This window comes from Brassica napus, chromosome C2 (genome assembly GCF_020379485.1).
Source record: "Brassica napus cultivar Da-Ae chromosome C2, Da-Ae, whole genome shotgun sequence".
Lineage (NCBI taxonomy): Eukaryota > Viridiplantae > Streptophyta > Magnoliopsida > Brassicales > Brassicaceae > Brassica > Brassica napus.
The window spans coordinates 1907671-1933936 of NC_063445.1; the positions used below are offsets into that span (position 1 = coordinate 1907671).

The following is a 26266-nucleotide window of genomic DNA, read 5'->3' on the forward strand; positions in this document are numbered from 1 at the left end:
CGAAGAGATGGTACGATTATAATTGTGTGTCGAGTATAGCCGCAAGTTTTTATCTAATCATCAAACGACAAAACCTAAAACGGAGTTTAGTTTATGAATCCTTTAGAACATTACTTACTTGTTGGGGTTTTGAGATCATCAATCATGGATTGGTCTTGGATCGTTCCCGGAGGCGCCGAGCTCCAGACTCCACGATAAGCTCTGTGAATCGACGATTGTTTGTTTGGTTCTTGCGTGTTGGGAAAACATGAGGTTATGACGTTATTTTAACTGGATATAGTTCACACGATGCGTTACGTTTGTAGCAATAACTTATGTTATGACATATACTCTGTGAGATAGAATCGTACAAATATATTATATAGTCTGACAGATCTAGCAATAACTTATGTTATGACATATACTCTGTTGAGGCTGTACTTTATGCGTTTCAGTAATGTGAAAATTGTTTAGAAAATGTATTCAATATTTACATTTTTTTAGTCGGCCATTCAATATTTACATAAACCTTTAGAACATTGGAGGTAGAATGTGAATTCATGTTGGTCCAATCTAATAACGGACAAACACATGTAGATAATTTGACATTCGCGATTGGATGAATAAAATCTAAAACATAACAAAAACGTGCGTATTTTGATCTAGTCTGGTTTTAGTTAACCAAAGTTATACGATCTTGTCTGATCTCGTTAACCCCAGCAACCTAATGAAATTCATTTTATCAGAAACTAACATATTTTAATTTGGTTTACTTTCGTGACGGTTATAAAATGAAACTAGACTTATGTTTGCATGCGGACATACACACGTAAGTTTGTTACACATACATAAGTGATGATGATGTCCGGCAGAATTGTAAAGAGTTCTCAATTGTAAACATCGCAAAACAGATATAAACAGCTAATACAAGTATCGTAATTAATACTCATTCTGTTTTAAAAATAGTTTCATGCGTATTTAAAAATATTTTTAATTTTTAATTACAAATATATTATTTTTATGATTAACTATTTTATAATTTATAATTAATTAAACTTTAATACGTACAATTAATTTTGTAAAGTTCACAATAACAGTTATAACATAATAAAAATACATTAAAAAATATATTTAATGTGATCATTTTAAAATGAAAAGAGTACTTAGCAATACATAGTTTATAGTATTAATCACACTGGAAAACATCATTATCAAAGTTAACTAATTGATTTTTAAAAAATATTATTACAAGCATCAGGAGTGGACCAGCATCGGACTTTTCCCGCAGACATCGCCATTAGCGAGAGTGATAATTGCGATTTACCAAACAAAAGTCTATACAGAACACAAAATCGAAAAGACAAAGCTTTATCCTTTTCTTGTTTGTTCTCTTTGGTTCTGTTCCAATCTTTCGAGCTGCCAAGTCTTCCTTTCCTTTTCTTTTTGGGATTGTCTTCTCCGGTACGAGGTTTGTGGATCCATCTTCTTTCCCTTTCACCGTTGTCTGAATCTCACTTCTTCATGGTGGGTTTGAGCTAATTGTTCATTAATTCGTTCTCAGAAACTGAAAGCTCTTAATTTTTAAAGCTACTTCTATTGAATTTAGAAACTCTTTTGATTCATAGTCAACGAGGAATTGCTATTAAGCATCAGATCCATTCAAAGTAAGAAACTTTTTGTTTTATTTTGTTTTGTAGATGGACCAAACCCAATTCACTAGATAACATGTTGACCTTCCAGAAGATGGCTTTGACTTTAACCGTGTTGATTCTCGCCTGCTTATTGTCATTAGTCTCACCAGACGCTCAAGGTGATGATTGGTTACTTGTCTTTATCTCATTGAGATAGATCTTGTATTTAATTTAATTGAAGTAAGTATGTTTACAGGGGATGCGTTATTTGCGCTGAGGATGTCCTTACGCGCATTGCCTAATCAGCTTAGTGACTGGAACCAGAACCAAGTGAACCCTTGCACTTGGTCTCAAGTCATTTGCGATGACAAAAACTTTGTCACTTCTCTGTAAGTTGAATTCTATAGTGTCACTCACTCTCCAAGCAAGTTATTTATTTATTTATTTATTTGCAGTACCTTGTCAGACATGAACTTCAATGGAACTTTATCTTCAAGAATAGGAATCCTAGGAACACTCAAGACTCTGTAAGTTTTCCCTTAGCGTAACTTATTATTACAACAGATTCTGTCCTAAGCATTTTTTTGTTGTTATTTATTTTAGTACGTTGAAGGGGAATGGAATAGCGGGTGGAATACCGGAAGAGTTTGGAAACTTGACTAGCTTGACTAGTTTGGATTTGGAGGATAATGAGCTGAGTGGGTTTATACCGTCCACTCTTGGTAATCTCAAGAAGCTTCAGTTCTTGTAAGTAAGCTTTTTGCCTTCCAGTGCTGCACATTGTTGTATAGAGAGGGAGCATGTGTCTTTTTATTCATTGTGTATTTGGCTAAGCAGGACGTTGAGTAGGAATAATCTTAATGGGACTATCCCTGTGTCACTCACTGGTCTTCCAAACCTGATAAATCTGTAAGTTACTGTTCTCTCTGTTTCTATGCTTCCCATCTTTTTAAAAGCATTCTTTGTCTTAATCACATTGTTTTGCAGTCTGCTTGATTCCAATCATCTCAGTGGCCAGATTCCTCAAACTCTATTTGAGATCCCAAAATACAAGTATGTTCCACTACTTTAAAGATGAATCTGTTTTTTTTTTTTTCACTTCGTTTGGCAGTGATTTTTCAAATTTTAGTCAAATTTAACCGAAAACCAAAACGTCAGTAGAAAATTTTGAAACCGAAATAACCGAAAACCGAATCAAATTTCTTTTTGGTTCACTTTGGTGAGAGTACGACGGACCTGAACTGACCGAATTGCGAACTAACCCACATGCCTAATTTTAGCAGTAATCTGATATGGTTTTTATCAACTGTAGTTTCACAGGAAACAACTTGAATTGTGGTGTTGGTCAACCTCATTCTTGTGTATCTGAGGTTGCTCGTTCAGGTAGCTACATTACTTTGGGATTGGTTGAGCCATATTTTATTTTATTTTATTTTATTTCTGCTGATGGCGCTTGTCTGTGGTGAATAGGTGATTCAAGCAAGCCAAAAACTGGCATTATTGCAGGAGTTGTTGCCGGAGTTACAGTCATACTCTTTGGAATCTTGGTGTTTTTGTTCTGCAGGGATAGGCATAAAGGATACAAACGTGACGTGTTCGTCGATGTTGCAGGTCTGTCATATACTTAATGTTCAAAAAATAACCAGACGGTAACTAGTTGAGACTAGCTAGGCAAATTATTCGAAGTGGTTAACGAATTATTGATTTATTTTATATTTATATAAAATATTTTAGTTTTTAGGTTTAATTATAAAATTATTTTTACGAATTATCAAAATTAGATATACAAAACAAAGGAAACGTAATTATGTGGATTTATCGAACATTATTACTTAATCTAACAATTTAAACTAATTAAAATCAATTTAAACTGATTTAGAACAATTTAAACCGGTTTAGAATGGTTTAAGAAAATCATTTTGTCTAGGATTAATTTGTCGCCTAGACTGATTTTTTTTAGAATCATGCATATACCTATTTGATGATAAATAGTGTGAAATAAAGAGGCTAAAATCTTCAAACTTTATCTCTTAGGTGAAGTGGACAGGAGAATAGCATTTGGACAGCTAAAAAGATTTGCATGGAGAGAGCTCCAACTAGCCACAGACAACTTCAGCGAAAAGAACGTGCTCGGCCAAGGCGGCTTCGGGAAAGTCTACAAAGGAGTGCTTCCAGACAACACCAAAGTCGCTGTCAAAAGACTCACAGACTTCGAATCTCCCGGTGGAGACGCTGCTTTCCAGCGAGAAGTCGAGATGATAAGCGTAGCCGTCCACAAGAACCTCCTCCGCCTCATAGGTTTCTGCACCACTCAAACGGAACGCCTCTTGGTTTACCCCTTCATGCAGAACCTCAGCCTCGCGCACCGTCTCAGAGAGATCAAGGCGGGGGACCCGGTTCTTGACTGGGAGACTAGGAAACGCATTGCGTTAGGAGCGGCGCGTGGGTTTGAGTATCTTCACGAGCATTGCAACCCTAAGATCATACATAGAGACGTGAAGGCTGCTAACGTGTTGCTGGATGAGGATTTTGAGGCCGTGGTTGGTGATTTTGGGTTGGCTAAGTTGGTTGATGTTAGGAGGACTAATGTGACTACTCAGGTTAGAGGAACAATGGGTCACATTGCTCCGGAGTATCTATCTACAGGGAAGTCATCGGAGAGGACCGATGTTTTCGGGTATGGGATCATGCTTCTTGAGCTTGTGACAGGACAAAGAGCTATAGATTTTTCACGTTTGGAGGAAGAAGATGATGTCTTGTTGCTTGACCACGTATGTAATTTTATTTTATTTATTTTTTGTAACACAATTAACCTTTTATTTACTATTATAATCTTTTTTTTTCTTTGGTTTTGGACAGGTGAAGAAGCTGGAAAGGGAGAAGAGGTTGGGAGCTATTGTGGATAAGAATTTGGATGGAGATTATGTGAAAGAAGAAGTGGAGATGATGATACAAGTGGCTTTGCTTTGTACGCAAGGCTCACCGGAAGATAGACCGGTGATGTCTGAAGTTGTGAGGATGCTGGAAGGAGAAGGGCTTGCGGAGAGGTGGGAAGAGTGGCAAAACGTGGAGGTCACGAGACGTCACGAGTTCGAGAGGATGCAGAGGAGGTTTGATTGGGGTGAGGATTCTATGAATAACCAAGATGCTATTGAACTATCAGGTGGGAGATGACCAAACATCAAATCTTGATTTTACTGTAAAGTTTTTTGTTTCAAACATTTCAGTAATGTCAAGTGTGTACATGTTTTGTTTTCATGGGCTATCTTTGACTTGGATACTTTGTAAGAGAATTGGGCACTACAATGTTTGATTGTTACCTCTTTTGAATAGTTTTATTTGACTTTTCTCGTTGACTCCAACCTTGGAGTAGTCGTGCATAATAATGTCACTAGAGATTTGTCACACTAGCCTTGTATATCTAATGCGATTTCTCTTTCCGTTATAGGTGTTGGTTTGAATATTATAATTAAAATTTTTTTTTTTTTGAACTGAGGCTTTCTATTAAATTAAATATTTTGACTCATCGAGAATATACTTGACTACGTAATACGTATCCTATCATGGCTAATCAAAATACAATCTGATTAAAATATCCAAAATGTTTAGATAAAACATGGATACAAACCAGTTGACAAAGAAAATGGATAATAACATGTATTTTTCGGGTCACTCGATCTTTGGCGAAAGAAGTCAAATTATATACTCAATGAGTGAGTGAATACATTTCTTTAACCTAACGAGAGAGATCCTTTGATCTGACATCACATATCTGATTTTATATTATAAACTAACTACTTGCCCTTTTATATTTATCGTTAGCCAGACGATCATATGGTTCTTTCAATTCTTCCATTATTTGTTCTTGGCCAAGCAAAAAGTTATGTAGTACATGATCATGCATATAACTTCATCAATGATTATGCAATAATGCAATAATGCAACAATGAAACTCTAAATTGTGACAGCTGGAAATTTGAATACATGTTCTTCACATGTGACATATAAGCTTCTCTCTAAGACTATAATTTCATTGTGTTTGATCCCTGCTTTGTAAGAAAGATAAAGATTTTTTTTTGTAACACCGATACATCTATACTGATACATGATTGTAATCAGGAAGAGTAAACACAAAAGATCCAAAAAAAAACTAATTACAACTAGAAGTGACCTCCACTTCACAAAAGTCATCTCTATATATAAAAACACGGCTATAAGGTACAAACATATGCTAAAGAGTAAAGACATTGATAACAGCACACATATGAGTTATGAAACCTGTACTATACTGTACATGCTACAACATGAACACCCATACATATTATGTGTCTACAATATATATTAATATGCAAATAAATTATCCAACAAAGCACAGTACTCCCAAGCGTAAATTCGATTTCAAGTTCCTCCAAAACATACCAGAAAAGGCTAGGGAATCATATCGGAAAATATGGAATCATCCAATAGATGATCAGGCCATGCAGCTGAAGCTGAAGCTCCTGACTCTTGACTTGAAGAGGTGAGATTGCTATTGACATGTTCAATAACATATTGGTTTCTAATCATATCATCACTCACCGCAGAGGAAGGATCAAGAGATGGTAGCATGTGCTGGTTAGAGTTGGTAGGATCCGAGAGCCAGATTGGAGATACTGGTAAGTTCTCCCTTTCATTACAGAACTTGAAGTGATTGTCTTCAGGAATTTGGGGGAGAACAGAAGATGGTCCAATGTTGGAGTTTAGGGTTTTTAAGGATGGTAAGCTGTTAAAGTCCTGAAGATTGGAACCAAGGTCTAGATTGTTGCTGGTGATTTCTTTGAAGGAGGCAATGGAGTTAAGGAGACTGAGAATGTCAAAGTCATTAGGGTTTCTAATGTTGTTACTCATGGTAGGTGGTTGGAGAAGGTATTGGAACAACTGGAGTTTGGCCATCTCGGTTTGGAGTTTCAGTATAGTTTGGTCTTGACCATTTGGAAACTGTTGCTGCATATCAACAAAACCTCTTAAGTTAGAGGACAGAGACATGAGCTGAGATAAGCTGGAGAAGATATCAGTTCTAGGCAGGTGAGTCATTGGGTCTATTCCCATTTGGATCAGCTTTTTCTTCAGATGAGTGTTCCAGAAGTTCTTGATCTCGTTGTCTGTTCTCCCCGGTAAGTGGTTTGCAATCGTTGACCACCTTATAACATCATCATCATCATAAGTAATCAGTACAAGAACACAAAACGTTGACTATTAAAAACAAAAATAAAAATCAGAAAATTAATTACTTGTTTCCAAGAACTGCATGAAGGTTCAAGATAGTTTGTTCCTCGTCTGGAGAAAATTTCCCTCTCTTGATGTCAGGTCTCAAGTAGTTCGTCCATCTTAGCCTACAACTCTTCCCACACCTGTTAAGACCTGCAGAGAGAGAGAAGCTTAGACTCAATAAAACTTAAAATAGGCTTATAACAAAATCTAAAGGTACCAGCAAGCTTAGGAAGAGCTCTCCAGCTACTATGGCCATGTTTTTGGACATAGTTCACAAGTTTCTCATCTTCTTCAGGAGTCCAAGGACCTTTCTTGAGACCAGAGTCATCACTAGAAGGAGATCTTCCCATGTTCGCTGATCTCCTGTATCTAATTAACAACGGTATTGTTTCTCTTTTCTTCCTCTAATACTGTTATTTCTCTGAGGTTTGGTCGCTTGCCTCCTCTCTTCACAACCACTAACTGCTTCTTACTTCTATTTATATTAAACCTAGCACCCTTTTCTCTTCATGTCCATTTCATCACGTGGTTCCTTCCTATTCGTTTACCAAAACAACCATGTCATTTTCACCTTTCAACTCCATTTTTTTTTTTCTATTTTTTTCTCTCACATACGCATCCCCTTACCAGTGTGAAAAAATCATTCAATGTAAATTCTTCTTCTTGTCTTAAGCAATATCAGTATCATCTCGGGAATAGCCGTCTTCAATGGACAAACGGTCAAACACATATCAATTGGTCTCTTACATGTCTTTAATTAAGAAGCAGTTCATCAGTAGCCATCACTATGCCCTAGTACCAAACCCTGCATTTGTCAAGGAGAATAACAACACATAGTTATTGCTCGGTCTCTTCACAGTCCCAAATCTAGTATACAATTTATTTATTTTCATAAATGAGGCTATCATAGAGGTTATTGGAGTTTCCTGCTACTGAAAGATTCTACACACACATAAACATAGATCAACTTAGTTAAGTTAGAAGGTTTCATCATCTTTTTTATGAAATCCATAAAAGATCTTCTCTGAGTAGGTAATGATGGAGGAGAGGGGCAATAAAAGGAACTTGACAGGAGGAAGAATCTGTTAGCTATATTTTATAATCAATCCAGACAAATCAAAAGAGAAAGGATTTGAAATATAAGTCAGCGCCAATAACACATGGCAACAAAAGGGTGGCCAAAGAGAGACATCTCCTCTGGCACGCAAGATAGGTTTCCACGCATCATCCACTTTCATGGCTGGTTAATTTATGGATTTTTTTTATATACGTAGCCATATTATTATTGCAACCAGCAAAACAAAATTTAAGCAATGAACCCTAGGAGCTATTATCTCTGTAAATGAGAATATTTTATAAAACTAAAATAAGTCCAAAGCTATATTACGTAGCAAATCTGCAGAGTGGGTCTGATATGACACTGTAATTTCTTGTTTGACACATCATGAGAAAGTCCTGGTATCGCAAAACTTAGGTGATACTTACAGAGATTTCCAACCCGTAAATATACCTTTTCTAGGAAGTTAAATGTACCAAATGAAGAAACCTGCAGCAGTGAAAGCGTATCATAACTACAGTCTACAATACAACTTATCCGCATATATATATGTTTCGTATCATCTTAACTGTAACATAGCAAAATATTGTTTTCACAGTAGAAGATATGCCAATAACAAGATCAGCATGGAAATGTTCAGAAAAAAATACTAATAGTAACATTATAGAAGTATTACTACCATTGCTAACCAAATATCATATTCTATCTCCAATCAATGAGAATCCAATTGATGAAAATTAAGAGATCAATAGTAATGGACATACAAATACGGAGGACAGGTAACAGTGGTAAGTTTTGGTGCTATCAGAAGAATAACTTACTCTATATCAGTGATGGTGACATGCTAGATGTGATGGATTTTGACGATTAGGGAAGAGCTGGTTAGAGGATAGGTGGGTGCAGAAAATTATCTAAATCTCCACCATCTTCAAAACCTAAAAGACTTTCTCCCTCGGCCTAAAAAAAATCAGCCAATGGCATATTTTGAGTTTGTCCTTTTCTTCTGTGTCTTCTATATAATGAAGATCACAGGTTTCGTGCAGAGTTTCAAACTGAAAGACATCATATCAAGAAACATAGAAAAATCAAACAAGAAATGTTTTACCAAATGAGGGCATCAGAATCTGTCAGTTTCCAGAAGATATTTTAGTGTAGGCAGTACCTGTAGGTGAAAATGAAGCTTTTGTATGGATTCTCAATACCAAATTGTCATTTAACTCATTATTCATTCACTGCAAGTATAAACATATGAATACGCATGAAGCTTGACAAATTACCATTGCCTAGATTACCCAACAAATACAACTTTCATTTAGACCAACATGCAAGTAACTATTAATTTTTTCATGTAGAGGATATAGAGCCATATCAGAAGCCTATTAATGAAGCCATTTTGTCAGTTTCATTATACAAGCATCCGGAACGTGTAGGGTTTCGATTCATCGTATCAAAGTGAAATAATCCCATGAACATGTATCCTAGAGTTTAAAATGGTTTAAGCTTGCGGGTATCATCGTGTATACCTAGCTACGAGATATACAAGCCTACGAACTTTCAAATAGGGATTAAAAAACGAGAACTCTTACAAAAGTATTAATTAAATTTAGGGAAAGAGGGATTTGAATTGCTTGTTGCATTAGGGTTCCTCACAGAGTGGACCACAGTCTCGAATAGAGGAAGCAGGTACACAAAATACTAAAAAATTAAGGAAGACACTAGGTTCTTACAAAAGTATTAATTATGAAATATGTGATGTCACTTAAACCGTTCTCTTCCTCTTATTAAAAAAAAAAAACAACTTGGTTGTAAATGTCAGCTAAACAACTGAATTGCTTCTTCTCCTAAGTTTCTAACCAACGCGTCTAAATTCTCGGACTTTCTATGCCACCAATGAACATAGTTAACCCTTTAATTACCTATTTTACATAAACGTGAATATACCTTTAATAAGGTGCGTAGGGCTTATCTGTAGTTTTAATACTTAAATCTTGGTACTTACACAAGTCAGAGGAAACCAGAATGCGCGTTTTCGGATATGATTAGCATCATTGAGGTTCTTGAAAGAAATTCCAACAAGTTACGAAAGTTGTGACTGTAAAACCAAGAAGAAAAAATGTCAGACACACGTGTATCATCACGCAAGTATGCACACGTATATATACGTATAATTTTCAACATCCTCTTTTCAACTGTTCACATTCTAGCACTAGCATGGAATACAGCGATGGGTACAGGAAATCTGTTTGGTAATTTCTATTTTGTCTGTAGTAATCAAATTAACGGTGGTTACGTATAGAAGTTATTAGTTTTATATGATAGTGGTCTAAAAGGCATTAGTCTTTGTAACTCAAAATATTATTCAAATCCAGAAAGTGAAACAAGAAATCACCATTCAAAATCTTATTGCTTACTCAATTCATTTGGAATACTAAATTAGCACATAGTTTTCTCAACCGTTACGCCCAACATTGCTGGAGCATCTGGTACGTAGAAAAAGCATCGTCACAAGAAACCTCAAGAACATGACAAAATGAAAAGGAAGAACAAGAATGTCTACCATTAATTTTATAAAGTCAGTCAAATACTATATGAACTAAAACGTGTGGTCTTACGTGTTGTTTTTAGTTAACTATCAACCACTAAACGTCATTTTAGGTGGCTGAACTTCTTTTGTGGTGTACGTCGTTTTACAGCTAGAGACAGCGAAAGACATGGATGCTAACAATGGAAGAATATGCCATCCAAGAGCTCTAAAGATGTGTTGTTTTGGATGCAACAGTGATGTCTAGCCTTTAGCATATAATACCCACAGCAACGAAGAAAAACAGATGAAGAGAGTTTAACAAAGTAAAGTTTCTGTATAAATGCAAAAAGAATAAAACTATCGAGGAATGTGTATCTCCTACAAACCAAGTTGCTCAAGGACTAGAGTCAATCTAGATCTTAGTTAGTTAAGGTGCATGTAACTGCAGAGTGTTTGCCCAAAGTCTGGCTAGAGGCAATCTAGGGAATATAGAGAATGCAGGAAATAAAATCATCATAAGAAACCTATCATATTAGGAACACCAACTTAACGAAAATGAAAGCAAATATGATTTGACGATGTCATAATTTTGTCTGTTTTTATCAAAATTAAGCAGTGCCTTAGAAATATATACTATATATATTATTTACCAGGAATTTCAAGAAGGATTACATCTCTTTTTCCATTTTTGTTCACAAGTTTTTGTGTCTCCACCTCCTTTGAGGTATTAATATCATTTGCTTTCTCTGATTATACCTGCCATAGAAAATAGGTTCAAACAGTTTATCTTGAGCTCACTGCAAATCTTAGAAGAGAATTACACCACATAAAAGCATGTTTAGGATTGTCTAACCTCAGTTTTGTTAAACCCAATATAGCAAAGCCCAAACTGAAATCCCCATATACATAGCCCATGAGCTTAGAGGCCACTAGCTATAAACAAATAAGATTGATTAGTTAAACAAGGTTAATTAGGCATCATAAAGCAAGCCAGCTATGTGTTTTATTGGTATTCTATATACATAAACACCTTAATCATCAAACTGGATATAAAATGTATCTATATATCTATATATTATATACTAATAATAAACCAACTACTCCTTATATTAGTAAAAACACATCATCTTTGCTACATATATTGCAAATAGGTAGAATAAAAAAGTTTAGAATCCAAAAAGGATTTGTAGTGGCTATCTCAACTCGGTTCCTGGTTGAGTTTAAGTGCCTTCTCACTAAAAGCTCTTATAGGGGGGTTCCAAAGGTCCTAACCTTCACCATATCCTAACTATGATAAAATTAATGTATATGTTTAGTTTTTCACAAATCTTCGCCAACATCTAGACAACATATAGAGTACTTTTTTTTTTGGAAATGTGAGCTTTACTATGAAAAGGAGATGAAGTCAGTACAACTACAAAGTATTACCAAGCAAACGAGATTTGTTCAGTAAACAATCTTAAAATAAGTATATAGAGTCTGTCCAGCTTTCACCTTGACAAATGAGGGACAAATAACACAGCTAAAAAAGCTAATTAACTTTACCAGTCATGTGATAAAGGTGGAACGGTATATTTGTGTGATCTTTTTCGTGAATTATGTGTTTGAAAAATGATATTCCCTACTCCCTAGATAGTTCCTTCAAAATCACCAATCAACATAGCTCAAAACCAGCGGAAAAACCATCAAATTTTGAAAGACTTTTACTATAGTAAGCTCGTCTGTGCTCGAGCAACCACATTTGCTTCATTAAATATTGTAATTGAGTATACTAGTGAGTAGTGACTAAACAAAAAGATGGAAAAAAGCATTTACGAACCTAAGAAATTTCCATGCCACTCGCCATGTTCTTTGAGTTTATCGTTCTGCCTCACCATCAAGCATCAAACAGAAGACAAGAAAATTTGAAAGGCTGTCAAAACAACATTGTTGCTTTTAAGAAGGTGGTAGCTAAAACAAACTGGCTAAAGTGTTGGATCTTTTCACGAAAGTATAAGAGTTTAAAGACAAAAGACTGGGGAAGCTTTTTGCATGAAAAGTAAGTCACATGGCCTGACCCGAAAAGTACGAAGATCTCTGCATGAATATATACGTAAGAATAGGATCCACAATAGAATAGTCATAACAAAAGCATCATAAAAAGCTGTGCATAACTCTAAAACACATGGTTGGGGTTGGTACGTCAGGTCTTTAAAAGGAGTTCCAATAAAGAACATAAAAGCTATCCATAGACAAACGCCTTTAGATCTGCTATTTGTCCTAAGCCTTTTGTACTTATTCTAAATTGATAGCACTTAACATTGAGGAAACACTGACTTATCCCTTAAATCTTCAAAATTTTCCCTATCTTTTTCAGAAAAACAAAAAACACACAAGAGCTCTCCCAAAACTATTTAACAACACAGAAAGATAAACTGTAGACTCAGACTGATGGATGTGAACAGCACACAGATTACAGATGCCCACCCCCAAAACTTAAGATAATAGTGAAAAGTAATAACAATAATTAAACTCTGCATAAAAGTCTAAAAGTTTGACGATTTCACCTATATAATATTGTGGCAGATAGATCTTTGAGAATATCTTTGACTTAATCTTCAGATAAACTAAATTAGGTGAATCAGCATGAACAAGATCATTGCTATTTCAACTATCTAGTTATTCCAACAACAGGAAATCTGCAGAACCCTTTTTGGACATGAACCAGGAAACATGTGAATCAAAACACAGTTATAAACAAGCAGGACTCCACAACAACAAAACTCTTTCAGCTACCCAACATGATGAGATACCTGTATTGAACTGAAGCGACCTTCCTTCCCTAGCAAACTCCACATGGCTTGAAAGTGAAACATGGTAACAGAGACTTTCTCTCATTGCCAATGTGGGTTTGAATATGACTTATTATGTATCATTTATGGTGCAGAAAGTGGGATTGTTATATGTGTTGGACATATATAAGTCCCAAATGGCTGACAAGTCCCTTGAATTAAGAAACTCAAGAATAAAATATCAGTGAAATGACCACAGTAGTAGGAGATGGTAGAACAACTCCACTACGTTGTCATTCATCACACAAGAGAGTGGCTTGGAAGAGGAATATATTGATTAGCTTGAAAACTGCATCAGCAGACAGAATGTCAGTTAGTGTGAATATGAACCAAATCTGCAAGTCAAGATCTTGTATAGAAAGTGGAATGGATGAGAGAACATTGTTTATAGCCTTTTAAGATTATTATTATTTATCATCGGTTCATATGCAATCAGATTCCCTATATAGTATAAGACGAAGAAGGAGAGACCTATAAACAGTAACTAATATCTTTCATGGCATTGTAGACAAACAAATGAGAACAGAATCAAAGACATAAACAATATACTTCAGAGAACATTGCACATCATCCTTAAGGAAACTATCTAATCTTTCCCATCACCCAAGTCAGTATATATTACCAGGAACAGTTACAGAAAACCTAGCGAAACTATAAGCTTATTCCACTTCATTTAGATATATGAAGAGGTAAATGAAATATCTCATCTATAATGTATAGAGATAAATCAAATATCTCATATAATTAACTGAACTGATGATATATATTGGAATTTTTAATCATTGTGAACAAGTCTTTTTATTGAGCAAGTCAGAACAGAGCATAAGATTCTTGTTGGACTTTCAAAGGTAAGAATATGTTCTCAGAAGCCGTTGTGTTCTGTATTACCGCCACTATGTGTGGGATTCTTGCTGTCCTAGGCTGCGTCGATAACTCTCAAGCGAAACGTTCCCGTATCATCGAACTCTCTCGTAGGTACTCTCAATAAAACCCTCTCGTCCTGAGAAGCTACAGAAACTGGTAGAGAAAACTGTTATACCCATGCGCAATGTTCTAAAATTAGGTATAGGTCTCCGCTTTGGCAAATAGGAACTAAACATATTAGTGTTAGACCTAATTCACATCACGTATTATTGCCACATCACATATTATTGCCCAATGAACATCATTATTAACAATGTGGGACTCTAATTAAACAAAACCATTTTTTCAAACTGATTTTTTAAACGTTCAAAAAATGGTAGACATAGTTAAACTTTGATAAATAAATAAAAGACATAGTTAAACAATAATTTTCTATAAGAAGCTTAATCATTGCTTAGTGATATTTTGAATATTACACATATAAACATATTACTTAAGGCATCTCCAATAATATTCTATAATTTCATCTATATTTCACTTTAAAATAAAGTAACATATCATATCATAGTGTTAGATTTGCTCCAATGGTTGACTCTATAATAGAGTGAAATATAAAAAAATTATGTTTTTAACTCCAAATATAGAGTAAATAAACAACATTCTTCTATATTCTACTCTATTATAGAGTTAACTATTTGAGCAAATTCAATTCTATGTTACTCTATTTTAGAGTGAATTAGAGCACCATTAATGGAGATTGTCTTATATTGTTAATGCATGAGTTGTTATTTTCGTTAGAACATTTACTATGACTTTTAAAATTTAAAAGTAATCAAATGACTCTGTGGCCCAATGGATAAGGCGCTGGTCTACGAAACCAGAGATTCTGGGTTCGATCCCCAGCAGAGTCGTACTTTTTATGTTGTTTTTATTTTTTACCACCATCAACCTCTCTATAGTATATACAAAACATTAAAGGATGTCCCTTTGCAAAAAAATACTGAAGCCATATCTTAATACAAGAGAGAATGTAATTTATACAAATTGCAACACATTCTCTTGAATCTCTTTAGTTACATACACACCATAAATAAAACCGCAGGAAAATAACAAAACCATTGTAACATTGTTCCTTTTCATCTTTTTTTGGTAATCTGTTCCTTTCATCTTTACTCCTTCAAAATGAATAAGAACTTTACCACGAATTCTATAAGCACTCAAAACTAAATAAGGAAATGAGAACTTACGTTTTTTTCTGCTTACTGCTGCTGCTTCTTCCATTACTGCTACTAAACGAACAACAGTACACCAGCATACAGGTGACGGTTCTAGTCTCTCTTCTTCAATCGGACACTGGAAGTGAAAACAGCTCAAAGAAGATGAAAGAAGCGAGAGGTCGAGAGAACGAGGGAAACAAGAGTAAAAGAAATAACTCCAAACTACTGACGCGCCTGCCTGTTTCTGTCGGATCCGGTTTATTCCGGTTCGGTATTACTCATCCTATGTTTTTACCAAATTAAATACGAACCAAATATCATTCTGATCAACACTTAACTTCTCAACAATATTCAAGAAATTGTTAGGTTGTTAAGCACTTAATTATTGATTAGGCTATCATTTAAACCGATTAATGCCTAACCAATTTTTTTTTTTTAAATCGTTCAAGAAATATTGTTTCATTTAGATCTGATTTACCGTGTAGGCAGAAACCTAATCGTTTTTAGATTACTGTTTCTCATATACTCCTGTCACACTGTTCTGTAAATGTTATCTACCATATTCTATTGCACTTACGTGCTGTTCTTTTACAAAAAGAAAAAAAAAACACTTATAATTATAACTTAGTCTTTCTATAACCAACTCAAATCATCATCTGACACTCTCACTCTGCTCCTGCTTCAGCAGATAAGTCTCATCGTGTTCCTCATCTCCAAAATACTTGACTTCAATCCCAAACTTATCATCCTCTTCTTCTTCATTGAGCTGCAGCATCTCTGACTCGATCAAAGCCTGCATTTTCGCTCTATCTCTGTCCCTAGGGTACGTGCAATACAGGAACGAGTAGATCGTGCAACATATCACCATAGGGATCCCTATAGCTGAGTATAATGCTTTAGCTAGCGATGCTGCGTTCTCTCTGTCTGTTTCAATCTTCATCACGCTTGAGGATCCTTCTGGGATTGGTTTGTATCCATACACGTTCTGAGCAAGCATCCCTACTATAGGAGGAGCAAATGAAGCTAATATCGACTCGAATGATCTGTCTAACGCGTAGATGCTTGTCCTAGCTCTCTCTGGAACAATCTCTGCAAATATAGGACTGTATAAAACCATTTCAAGTAAATTCTTCAGGGATTAAAGAAAATGACAAAGGACTTATAAATATCACAAAAAACATTACTACAAAATTAGCAAAATGACTAAATTAGCACTAAACTAAAAATAATATTATTAAATTAATCCGAACCATCCTAACCTAATCACTATATCTAAATCCAAATAAAAAATAAAAATGTATTTTTCACTTTTAGTTAAATATTATTTCAGGTATTTTCTCTTTTTGTGCTAATTTTGAAATATAAGGTGTTTTAATGCTATTATGAGGTATATTTCTAAAGAAAAATATGATTGAAATATATATGCATTTTACTTACCCGTTTGTAGCTGAACCGTTCCATGAGATGAACAATCCCATGGTGACAAGAGCCAGACCGTGGCTAAAGGCCGTGGAGGGATCATCAGGCAGTCCAAGAAGCAAAATCGCAGCTAAAGGAATGGCCGAGCCAGAGCTTATCTGAGAGAGTATAATCCTACCAGCGTTTGGGAACTTCTTGGCAAGTGTATCACCCATGTATCCTCCAAACAAATGTCCAACAGAGCAAGAGACAGTGAATAGCGTTACTAGAACCGCTGTTGTTTTGTGCGAGAAACCTATAAGCTCTAACCACAACGGTGCAAAAGCTAAAGCTGACCAAGGGAAAGACCCTGAGACTCCCTGAGCGACAAAGATTTGGAAAGAGGGAATCTTTACAACCATCTTGGCTTCTTGTAATAAATCTTTTACGTCTGACCAGAACGGTTTGTCTTTATCATGTTTTGTAATGGTCTTGTTACTGTAGTGAGGGTCGTTTGCGAAGAGACGGACTAGTACACCGACTATCACGCTTACGAATCCTACTAATAGGAAAGCGACTCTCCAGCCAGCTAGGCCATTGAAAGACTTGGATGCAAAGAGGATAGCGCAGAGATTGCCTAGTATGGAACCTATGTTTGAAGTGACTCCTAACCATCCAAACGCCATGCCACGGTTACTATCTTCGGTCGAGTCAGCGACTAGAGACTGTATCGCGGGTGTTACAATGGCGAGTCCTATCCCGTTCAAGCCTCTTGATACTGCCACCTGGTTTCAAATACAATCTCAACATAAAAAAAAAAACTAAAGCAACGGCAGCAACTATGTAATAACCCAAGAAGAGATTATCCTTTCCAGACATTTGAACCAATGTTAAAAAAAATCTTTATGCGGTAATTAAGCGATTTATAGAAGATTATTGATTAACCGATTTTCTGAACGTGTAAACCAATTTTTAAAAATGCGTTCTACAAAAATTGTTCCGATAAGACTAAACGGAAGCCTAGGTGCCGCCTACACCGATTTTTAGATCACTGTTTCAAACCATTGTCAACTAGTCCAAACATGTTCCACGTCAAACTATATAAATCTCAAGACTATGTTCTGTTCTGTTCTATTCTATTCAGATCTGATTTGAGTTGACTACAACTAAAAAACAGAGAATGATCGGTTACGAAGTCAAGACCTGGAAGAAAGTGGTGGAGATGGCGACGAGGAAAGTAGCGGTGGCCCAGAGGAAAGCGCCGAGAGCGATGACGTGTGCACGGTTATGTCTGGAAGATAAGTACGCGGCCAAAGGGTAACAACACGTCTGAACAATGGAACGAAACAGAGTCAACGTTCCAAGAGCCGTTGGGTCAACGTGCAGAGCCTCTCCTACCTCCTTGTAAACTCCTGGGAGAAGAGACTCGTCCGCTCTCTCCATGATTCCGGCGAAGTACACCAGAACCAACGTTAGAGTCTCCCGTTTCATTTCTTTATGGATCTTGGCAAGATCAGAGTTTCCGGTGGGATCTTCGCCGGATTCGAATATTCGGTGGAATATTCTCCGGATTGAGATCGGTGGTCTGATGCGTCAGGATCGCGCAATGGTATCCCACTTGGTTTCGACGGTGAAGAGATAACTGAAGTCTTGAAAGGTTGACGAATGTAATAGTAGAAAAATAGAAGAATGAAGACCAGAGCAGAGTACGGTCCAGATGTGAACTGTGACACGTGGACGTATGCGATTTCATGGAAACACAGAACGTGGGACCCTACATTTTATGGTCGGATGAAATTGATCTTGTCTTATGATATAGTCTTCCAAGACTTAAGGGGAATCTTGTTTGTTTCCTATTTTAATTTTGGTAATATATCTTGCATAATTCTTGTCTTTCAATCTATTTATCGTAAGAATATATGTTTTCCTTTTTGTGTTTCTTCTGCTTTCTTAATTGTTATCTTGGTTTATCCTAGTTTTGACGTGTCATTCATCTGTTTTATGAAGATTAATAATATGATTAATTTCTTTTGTTTTATTTTATCTAATTAAGTGTAGAATTTTTTTAACTCAAGATGTTACTAAAACGGATCAAGTTGGCTAATTGGCCGTTGTTTTTTGTTGTTTACATTGTAGAATTTGTATTTAGTAAATGAATCTGTAGATGTAAAAAAAAATGAATCTGTTTGAAAAATAGTAAACGAATTTGATGATAATTAATCACTTCTTATATTCTTATTGGATAATTTAGTTTTATTATGTATAGAAGTTAAGTAATCTTCACTTTTTTACCTCTTTTACTTAGTTCAAGTTTTTAATGAAAAAATAATTAAATGTCTATTTTCTATAGAAGAATCTAACGTCAAACCATAGCTGATATATACTGGATTTTGGATTTTACTTTAATGGCTAATAAAATAGAGAGATCTTTAATCTTTTATTACTTGACAGAATAAAGAATTAGTTTCTTAAAAGTAGTATTGGTGAGAAATGGCAATATAACACCAATTTAGAGTTATGATAAGTGTTGAATTACACCAAAGGAGTGGGCTAGCTTCGGACTAGATGCCCATTAGCTGGTCTAGACCGCAAATGGCCCAAATTATAATATGGGTTTTAAGAGTCCATAGCACTTTGAACTAACACTTGACACTTATTGGACTAGTAAAACTATTAGCTGAATATTAGCTTCAGCTATATATTTTTGGGGTTTTAGTCACATACCTCATTGGGTTTCAGTTCAGTTTCTATCTTTATGAAACAGTATCAGTAGTAAACTAGTAATGTATCATGTAAATGTGAATATCGATATACGTCCTTTCAGAATCATCGCCATTATAGTAGCTGAAAGCATTGGAGGAAATTGGTCAATATCAATCTTTAAAGATTCTCGTCAACCATGTACAGTACCAGTAATAAAAACGTGATGAAATTATATTGTAAAAGCAAAACAAAAAGAGTTTCATAAAGCCTCTGAGCTGTAAATTTGATGCAAGACCTCTACTTAACTATACATATGTAAAGAGACTCATAACTGAATCTTAGATCCATAACATCCATATTAGTTAATATAAATACACACACATATATTGACCGGACGGATAAATAAATATGCACCGGACCACAAACGCAACTTGAAGTATTAGTTAGTGGTTTTTGTTTTTAGAATTGTTAATTAGTGATTCAGATCATATACTACTACTAGTTAACACTTTACTAGTTTTAAATAGACAGGGACGAGGAAACATGGACCTTGGCAAATCTTAATCAGATTCAGTGAACCTAGACGCATATTGTTGAAGCCGTGAGGAATCAGGAGAAGATCGTGATGAAAACAGTAGCTCCCATTAACTCCAATAATTAAAACTCAAAAAGTGCATTAGACTTTTAAATTGGGGAACATCATTAGCCATCCCAATATAAACGTCTCCTCTCTTGAATTTTCCAAGTGACATCAATACTTACCCTATAAAGTCCCTCCACTAATTACTTCTTGTTCAACGGATTAAGATACATTGAACTTAGACATGTGTGTTTTGTATTCATATTCGTTTCTAGATATAATACGAAATTTCGTCGAAACATTAGTGATGGATGAAGACTTTGCAGACACAAAATTAGACATATTTAACACGATAACATTAGTACATTACAACTACCAATATATATTTCTCGAACTCACACTTACATCTTTATACATTGTTTCCAAATCGCATGCATTGTTTTACACAGACCCATGCATCGATCGTCATACTACAGATTGCATGACTTTTATTTAATCACGACCGAGCTTACGTACCAAGGCACTCTACATTACACATACGTACTTAATAATTATACATCATCACATGCACACGTCGCATTTAAGTTACTAAATTGAACTCACATAAAATTCACATGCAACACTCCGTAAAACATGCATGTTGATTAGATCTTAAACTTTTAATCCAAAGCAAGCATCGACAGCTTCTCCGATTGTCAAATAAACTTTGCCACCGATTTTGCTGATGAACTTTGTTTGATTCAGCTTGTGGATCACTGTCCACTTAGGGTTAACGATCACCAGCTGCAACACAAACAAAATGATATTTACTTTTGTCTTTATTTTTTATATAGTACATGGGATTATTATAACTTTGTAAGAACAAAATTTACCTCAACACCATTTTGGATTAGATTGTTATGGAGCTCCACCAAGGCAGTAATCCCCGATGTATCGACGTTTATTAAATCTATAAATTAATAAATAGGAGAAATGTTAGAACAAAAAAAATATTTCCCTATTGTAATTATTTTCGATATATAATAAGAAAAAAAAGAAGGTTTGAGACATCTTTCGATAGTCGGTAAAACAAGTAAATTGTATATATCGATCATTGTTTAAAAGATGTGGTAAGTTTGAACAAAAAAAAAAAAAAAAGATGTGGTAAGTTATAGTATAATATAACTTTACATTATTGTATGTAAGTCAACTTACTTGACATATCAAGGACGACAAAGAGGATATTTCTCTTAGCGTTGCTCTTTGTGTTTTCATCACCTTCTTCTTCCTGCCTTATCCATCCCATAATCCTACAAGCAAGCATATTTACATGGCATGGTTGAATATATGTACTCCAAAAACTTTTTAAATTTGAAATCAAAAAATTTGTATCCAAAGATTTATATTTTATTACCTTTCCTCAATGGAACTAGCATTAGCAAAGCACAACAAGGCAGACTTGACACGAAAAATCAACACTCCGGGAGTCTTAACCGACATAGGATATTGATCAGTATCTGCAAAAGTGTCGGTCCCGGGCATTCTCCCTAAGGTTTCAATCCCTGGTCGAATAGATATGAGTATGATCTTCGCGAACGAAATAACTACCTGCACAATCAAATAAACTCTTTATAACAAATATAATAAGAACTACTATAACTTTATTTAGTGGTATCTAGCTTGCTTTAAACTTCATGTTTATTAGTACCGCAACGAGGAGTCCGATCTCGACAGAACCGAATAAAACGCCAAAGAAAGCTCCAATGAGAGCAAGAAAGTCCAGTTTATCGATTTTCCAAATGTGAATAGCTTCATCAATGTCAATTAATCCCGGAAGTGCTGAGAGGATTATGGACGCGAGGATCGCTATCGGAGTATAGTAGAGAAGTCTCGTTAAGCACTCGAGTGCTACAAAAACTGTAACCGCCATTACAATGTTCGACATGGCCGTCTCACATCCGGCAGCGAAGTTCACCGCCGTCCGAGAGAAAGAACCTAATTAAAGCAAAATTATGAAAAGGAAAAGAGTCGTTATAATTATGTCATGCATATGAAAAACGTCAAACTTGAATAGAGAAATTCATTACATGTATCTATAATTTATTTACGTTTTTTTTAAATGTTATTTTCTAATAAATCTTAGATTTTAATTGATAAGTTTTAGGGAGTCTAGAAATCAATACGTATGCAAATTATATTCATCCACCAAAAATGACTTTTATGAGTAGTACCTCACGTTCCACTTAAAAAGTGGTCCATAAGTCAATTGTATATAGTAGGATAGTGGTATTTCTATGTTTAGAAAAGATTAGTTAATTAATTACCAGTAGCAGCATAACAAGATGTGAAGGAGCCAATAACATTCATAAATCCAATGGCCACCATTTCTTTGTTTCCATCAAGTCTATACCCTTTAATTCCGGCGAAGGACCTTCCCACCGCAATGGCCTCCTGATAAAAATAGAAACAAAATTAATTAGTTAATCAAATTTGTATTAGAAAATAAGTAATTGTTACTGAAAGGTTAATGACTTACGGTTAATGCAACAATGGCAACGATTAATCCGATTTTAGCGATATGTCCAAGATGAGGAGTATTAAACTCAAGATCGTTAATTGAGATGGGATTAAGACCTCCTTTGATGTGCTTCACCGTCTTCACGCCATGCTCGTCGGCTTTAGTGAGAAACACCATCAACGTTGACACTACGACGGAAATCAACGGAGCTATTGCTGGTAGCCAAAACAGCTTTTTGTTCTTCTTCCCCTGATATATAAAAATAAACTGAGTGCTAAATTCACTTATAATCGCTATCTATTTCTAGAAATCTCCGCTAAATATTTTTATTGATAGAAGCCACATTAAAATGAACTCAAATTTAAGTATATATTTACATGTGTTCTATATTTACATGTGTGCTTCTTTGAAATGAACCTAAAATTTTAGATAATAATATCAATAAACACAAGAGTTTGGTAAAAGATAACGAAAATGTTATATTTCCAAAACGTGAAAAGTAATATTTAAATATAGTTGATTACCAAAAATATACATATTTGAATATAGAATCATAAAATTGTATATGTCATCATACTTGTTATGAACTCAATAAACAACAATACTTGAAGTTATTGCTAATTGGTTAAATCCAAAACCCATAATTAAAGTAAGATTTAGTGCTATATATAACGTAACTTTAAATTTACTTACGATGAAGCGAGTGATAAGGATAAAACTGAGGAAAGAACATCCGAGGATGAAAGTGTGAGGACTCCATTGTTGATGACAAGATCGCCAGACAGCTCGAAGAACAGATACAATGTCAGTGTTCGTAGTGAAGTTAGTGATACCAAGCAAACCCTTAAGCTGTTGGAGTCCTATAACAATAGCTGCACCACCCATGAACCCTACTATAGCTGCGTGCGACAGAAAATCCACCAGAAACCCTAATCTGAAAATCCCGAAAGAAGCTTGGAAGATTCCAGCGAAGAAAGTTGTGGTCAGGACGAGTTTCTTGTAGCCCAAGGGATCTGTTTCTGGATCGATTAGTTTCTGCAACATTGAGGATACAAGGAGAGATACTACAGCCACTGGTCCGATTGCTATCTCTCTTGATGTCCCCATCAATGCGTAAATCAATGGTGGTACCACACTTGTATCTATAAATGTGTAACGGTCCACATATAAGTATAGTTCTTTGTTTTTGTGAACAAAAAAAAGTGTATAGTTCAAGAATATTAACACCCACAGAAAATATTGTTCAGGAGATATTTTTTCTTGTATTTGAAATATAAACTTACATAGGCCATACTGAGGATCAAGCTTTGCAAGAGTGGCATAACCAATGCTCTATAGAAAAAGAAAAAGAATTAAAATAGTTAATTAAGATCTCCAAGAGGATCAAAAGATTATTATTTTGTTTATGTTATATATAAATAAATAAATATATATACCTGAGGAATGCAGAGGCTAGCGAGAGTTAAACCAGCCATGAGGTCGTTCTTGAACATGGTGAGTTTGTAGTTTCTGCACCAACCAAAGATTGGGAAAACGGCTTGGAGGATAAAGAGGATTCGTTTTGGGAGAGGCTGTTTTCGAAGTGATTTGAACTTTTTGGCTTTGGTTAGGTAAGATTCTTTGACTTGAGTCTTAAGCTCTTGCCACGGGCTTGGTGGTTCAGGGCAGTCAAGCAGCCATTTTGACCGGTCAAGGTGGTCTTGACCGGCAGGTGCGGGTGCAGCTGAACCTGAGTTGGCCATGGACATCTGGATCATGCGTGCCGAATTTGAAGTGTTTGGGAGAACTTGAGAGAGAGATTCAAAACTCTCTGAATCTCGTTCTTTCATCTTCTTAATTTCTGCGGTTGCGTGGAAGATTACCTATGAAGAGAAGCTGTGATTGAGCATTCAAAGTGTGTTGATGCTGAAGTGAATGGACGGACTCGCTAATGCTTATATACACATGAGTTAGTGGAATCTCATGGTGTCCATTTTTTGTTAATTAAACCAAAAGCACAAAAAAAACTTGTTAAAGGTTAAAGGCTAAATATATTAAATTGAAAAGAAGGCTTTACAACAAATATAATACTTTCCTGTACATGAAATGAAATATCTTGGGTTATTACTATCATAAGGAAGCAGATTGAATATGAATATCTTGATTTTTCAGAATATCCAACGAGTAAAAAATGCCTATAAAACATATGGGTAATTATTAATTACTTTGGATACCTGAGAATGACGTGGTAGGTGAAAATGAAATGGTGCTTTTATCAACACGTTTTATGATCGATAGGTGAAAACATAGTTTATGAGGTTTGATAGATAAATCTGATCATAAATTGTTTCGACCTTGAATACTTGAAATGGTTTATATGTTTACATTATTCGGACTTGTGGATAGGCCAATGATGGAACGTGTGATGGGTTTTAAAAGTGAAGTGGTTATGCCACAGCCAATAGATGAAATGTCTTTGTCTTGGTCGGAGCAAGTGGAGATGACACTATATGTGTGCCTCGAACTTCATGGGTCTCAATCCAGACCAAAGTCAAAGCCCTCGAGATCTTTGTTGCGCATGTATTTATGTTTTCCTTTTAGCGAATTTTAAAATTTGTATTCTTTTGAATATCCGAAAATGTAATTATTCTTCAGTTAGAGCTTAAAATTGGGCAATTAACCTAACGTATAACCGTTCAACTAAGCAATTTTGAGTAGGCCAGATCAACAACATTTGCTGTCTCTTTGCAACAATAACATTGTGAACACAAACATTTTAAATATCTTTTTAACTCTTTATCTTCTTAATCACAGAAAAGTTTTGAAATTAAAATATAGTTTGTGAGGAGAAACACATCAGATGGAAGACAACTGCATGATGTTTGGCATATGGAGTAAGCATGGGCATACGGATCACTTTCCTACTAAATAATATTAGTAATAAATAAGTGACATCTTGTTTACATTTGCAGCAGATGTAAGAAGTAAGAATCTGATGCGAATATCATCGGGGTCCATATATGAAACAAATTATATGTGACATCATGGTTTCGATTTGGATAACTCTAAGTTTTGTTCCTCGACAATTGTTAGGTTCTTTTCCAACTCTTTTAGTTTAGGTACGTATGAAACAAAAAAATCTGAATCCAAATATTTATTATTATGAAAAGTTAATGAAACTTAAAAACCTTTGTTTGATAGAATTGGGAACAAAAAGAAAAGAGAGACAGTAATTTTTTCCTTTCAATGTCAAAAGTCTACGTGGAGTTGAGTATTATATTCGACGAGTTAAGTTGTCAGCAATACTCACCTAACTGTCAACGTAATCCATAAACACGTTTCATTTTATCTACTCGCACGTGTGTTCACCGCGCGTACACGGTAGATCCTGAAAATCTTCCGAAAGTTAGATGGGCTTCAAAGATGCAACAACAAAAGCCCATATAAGTATGGACCTTAGTATTTTACACAATGTTAACTAGATCATATCTTCGCCATAATCCAAAAATTTACAAGAAACAAAGATCTTTTGATTGCGAGTATTGTATTATATTCTCGATTTTGGAAGTTGTTTTAAACAAACTCGATAAAATCAAATGTTAAACCATTGAATACACCAAACAAAAAGATATACGCAATATATACTCACTGAATATATCATATAAATTTATTAGATTTTGTTCGTCAACTTGGTAAAGTACATTTTTCCAAAATCTGATTCTTTGATTATAAACATTTTAAATGCCGACAATTTGT

At 35.2% G+C, this 26266-nt stretch overlaps 4 protein-coding genes, 1 long non-coding RNA gene and 1 other non-coding gene across 7 annotated transcripts; 2 read left to right on the plus strand and 4 right to left on the minus strand.

Annotated features, from left to right (window-relative positions):
* Nucleotides 1–1238: 1238 nt before the first annotated feature.
* Nucleotides 1239–4958, plus strand: LOC106383135 (probable LRR receptor-like serine/threonine-protein kinase At5g10290). 2 transcript variants are annotated; one of them, XM_013823271.3, is made up of 11 exons: nucleotides 1239–1447; nucleotides 1677–1789; nucleotides 1867–1999; nucleotides 2066–2137; nucleotides 2214–2357; nucleotides 2448–2519; nucleotides 2598–2663; nucleotides 2923–2993; nucleotides 3081–3221; nucleotides 3645–4381; nucleotides 4470–4958. In XM_013823271.3, exons 2-11 carry the CDS (start codon nucleotides 1705–1707, stop codon nucleotides 4782–4784), a joined length of 1836 nt encoding a protein of 611 aa, XP_013678725.1. In that variant the 5' UTR covers nucleotides 1239–1447; nucleotides 1677–1704; the 3' UTR covers nucleotides 4785–4958. The 2 variants fall into 2 exon arrangements, with proteins under 2 accessions (XP_013678725.1, XP_013678732.1); XM_013823278.3 differs by having other exon boundaries at nucleotides 1255–1503.
* A 702-nt stretch (nucleotides 4959–5660) lies between these two features.
* On the minus strand, nucleotides 5661–8772 carry LOC106416089 (transcription factor MYB92). The gene is made up of 5 exons (XM_013856925.3): nucleotides 8739–8772; nucleotides 7488–7665; nucleotides 7078–7396; nucleotides 6881–7010; nucleotides 5661–6789 (listed from the first exon to the last, which is right to left on the minus strand). Exons 3-5 carry the CDS (start codon nucleotides 7208–7210, stop codon nucleotides 6039–6041), a joined length of 1014 nt encoding a protein of 337 aa, XP_013712379.1. The 5' UTR covers nucleotides 7211–7396; nucleotides 7488–7665; nucleotides 8739–8772; the 3' UTR covers nucleotides 5661–6038.
* Nucleotides 8773–8807: 35 nt separating this feature from the next.
* On the minus strand, nucleotides 8808–13813 carry LOC125581418. The gene is made up of 4 exons (XR_007319029.1): nucleotides 12261–13813; nucleotides 11295–11374; nucleotides 11092–11197; nucleotides 8808–10009 (listed from the first exon to the last, which is right to left on the minus strand). It is a non-coding gene; the product is annotated as an uncharacterized LOC125581418 (long non-coding RNA).
* A 1161-nt stretch (nucleotides 13814–14974) lies between these two features.
* TRNAR-ACG lies at nucleotides 14975–15047 on the plus strand. Its single transcript has one exon. It is a non-coding gene; the product is annotated as a tRNA-Arg (tRNA).
* Nucleotides 15048–15890: 843 nt separating this feature from the next.
* Nucleotides 15891–18409, minus strand: LOC106418502. The gene is made up of 3 exons (XM_013859224.3): nucleotides 17955–18409; nucleotides 16791–17536; nucleotides 15891–16456 (listed from the first exon to the last, which is right to left on the minus strand). Exons 1-3 carry the CDS (start codon nucleotides 18240–18242, stop codon nucleotides 16006–16008), a joined length of 1485 nt encoding a protein of 494 aa, XP_013714678.2. The 5' UTR covers nucleotides 18243–18409; the 3' UTR covers nucleotides 15891–16005.
* Nucleotides 18410–20392: 1983 nt separating this feature from the next.
* LOC125581419 (sulfate transporter 2.1) lies at nucleotides 20393–24452 on the minus strand. Its single transcript, XM_048746807.1, has 10 exons — nucleotides 23968–24452; nucleotides 23815–23863; nucleotides 23225–23673; nucleotides 22550–22780; nucleotides 22338–22464; nucleotides 21722–22008; nucleotides 21428–21621; nucleotides 21229–21323; nucleotides 20907–20983; nucleotides 20393–20817 (listed from the first exon to the last, which is right to left on the minus strand). Exons 1-10 carry the CDS (start codon nucleotides 24358–24360, stop codon nucleotides 20686–20688), a joined length of 2034 nt encoding a protein of 677 aa, XP_048602764.1. The 5' UTR covers nucleotides 24361–24452; the 3' UTR covers nucleotides 20393–20685.
* Between the last annotated feature and the right edge of the window lie 1814 nt (nucleotides 24453–26266).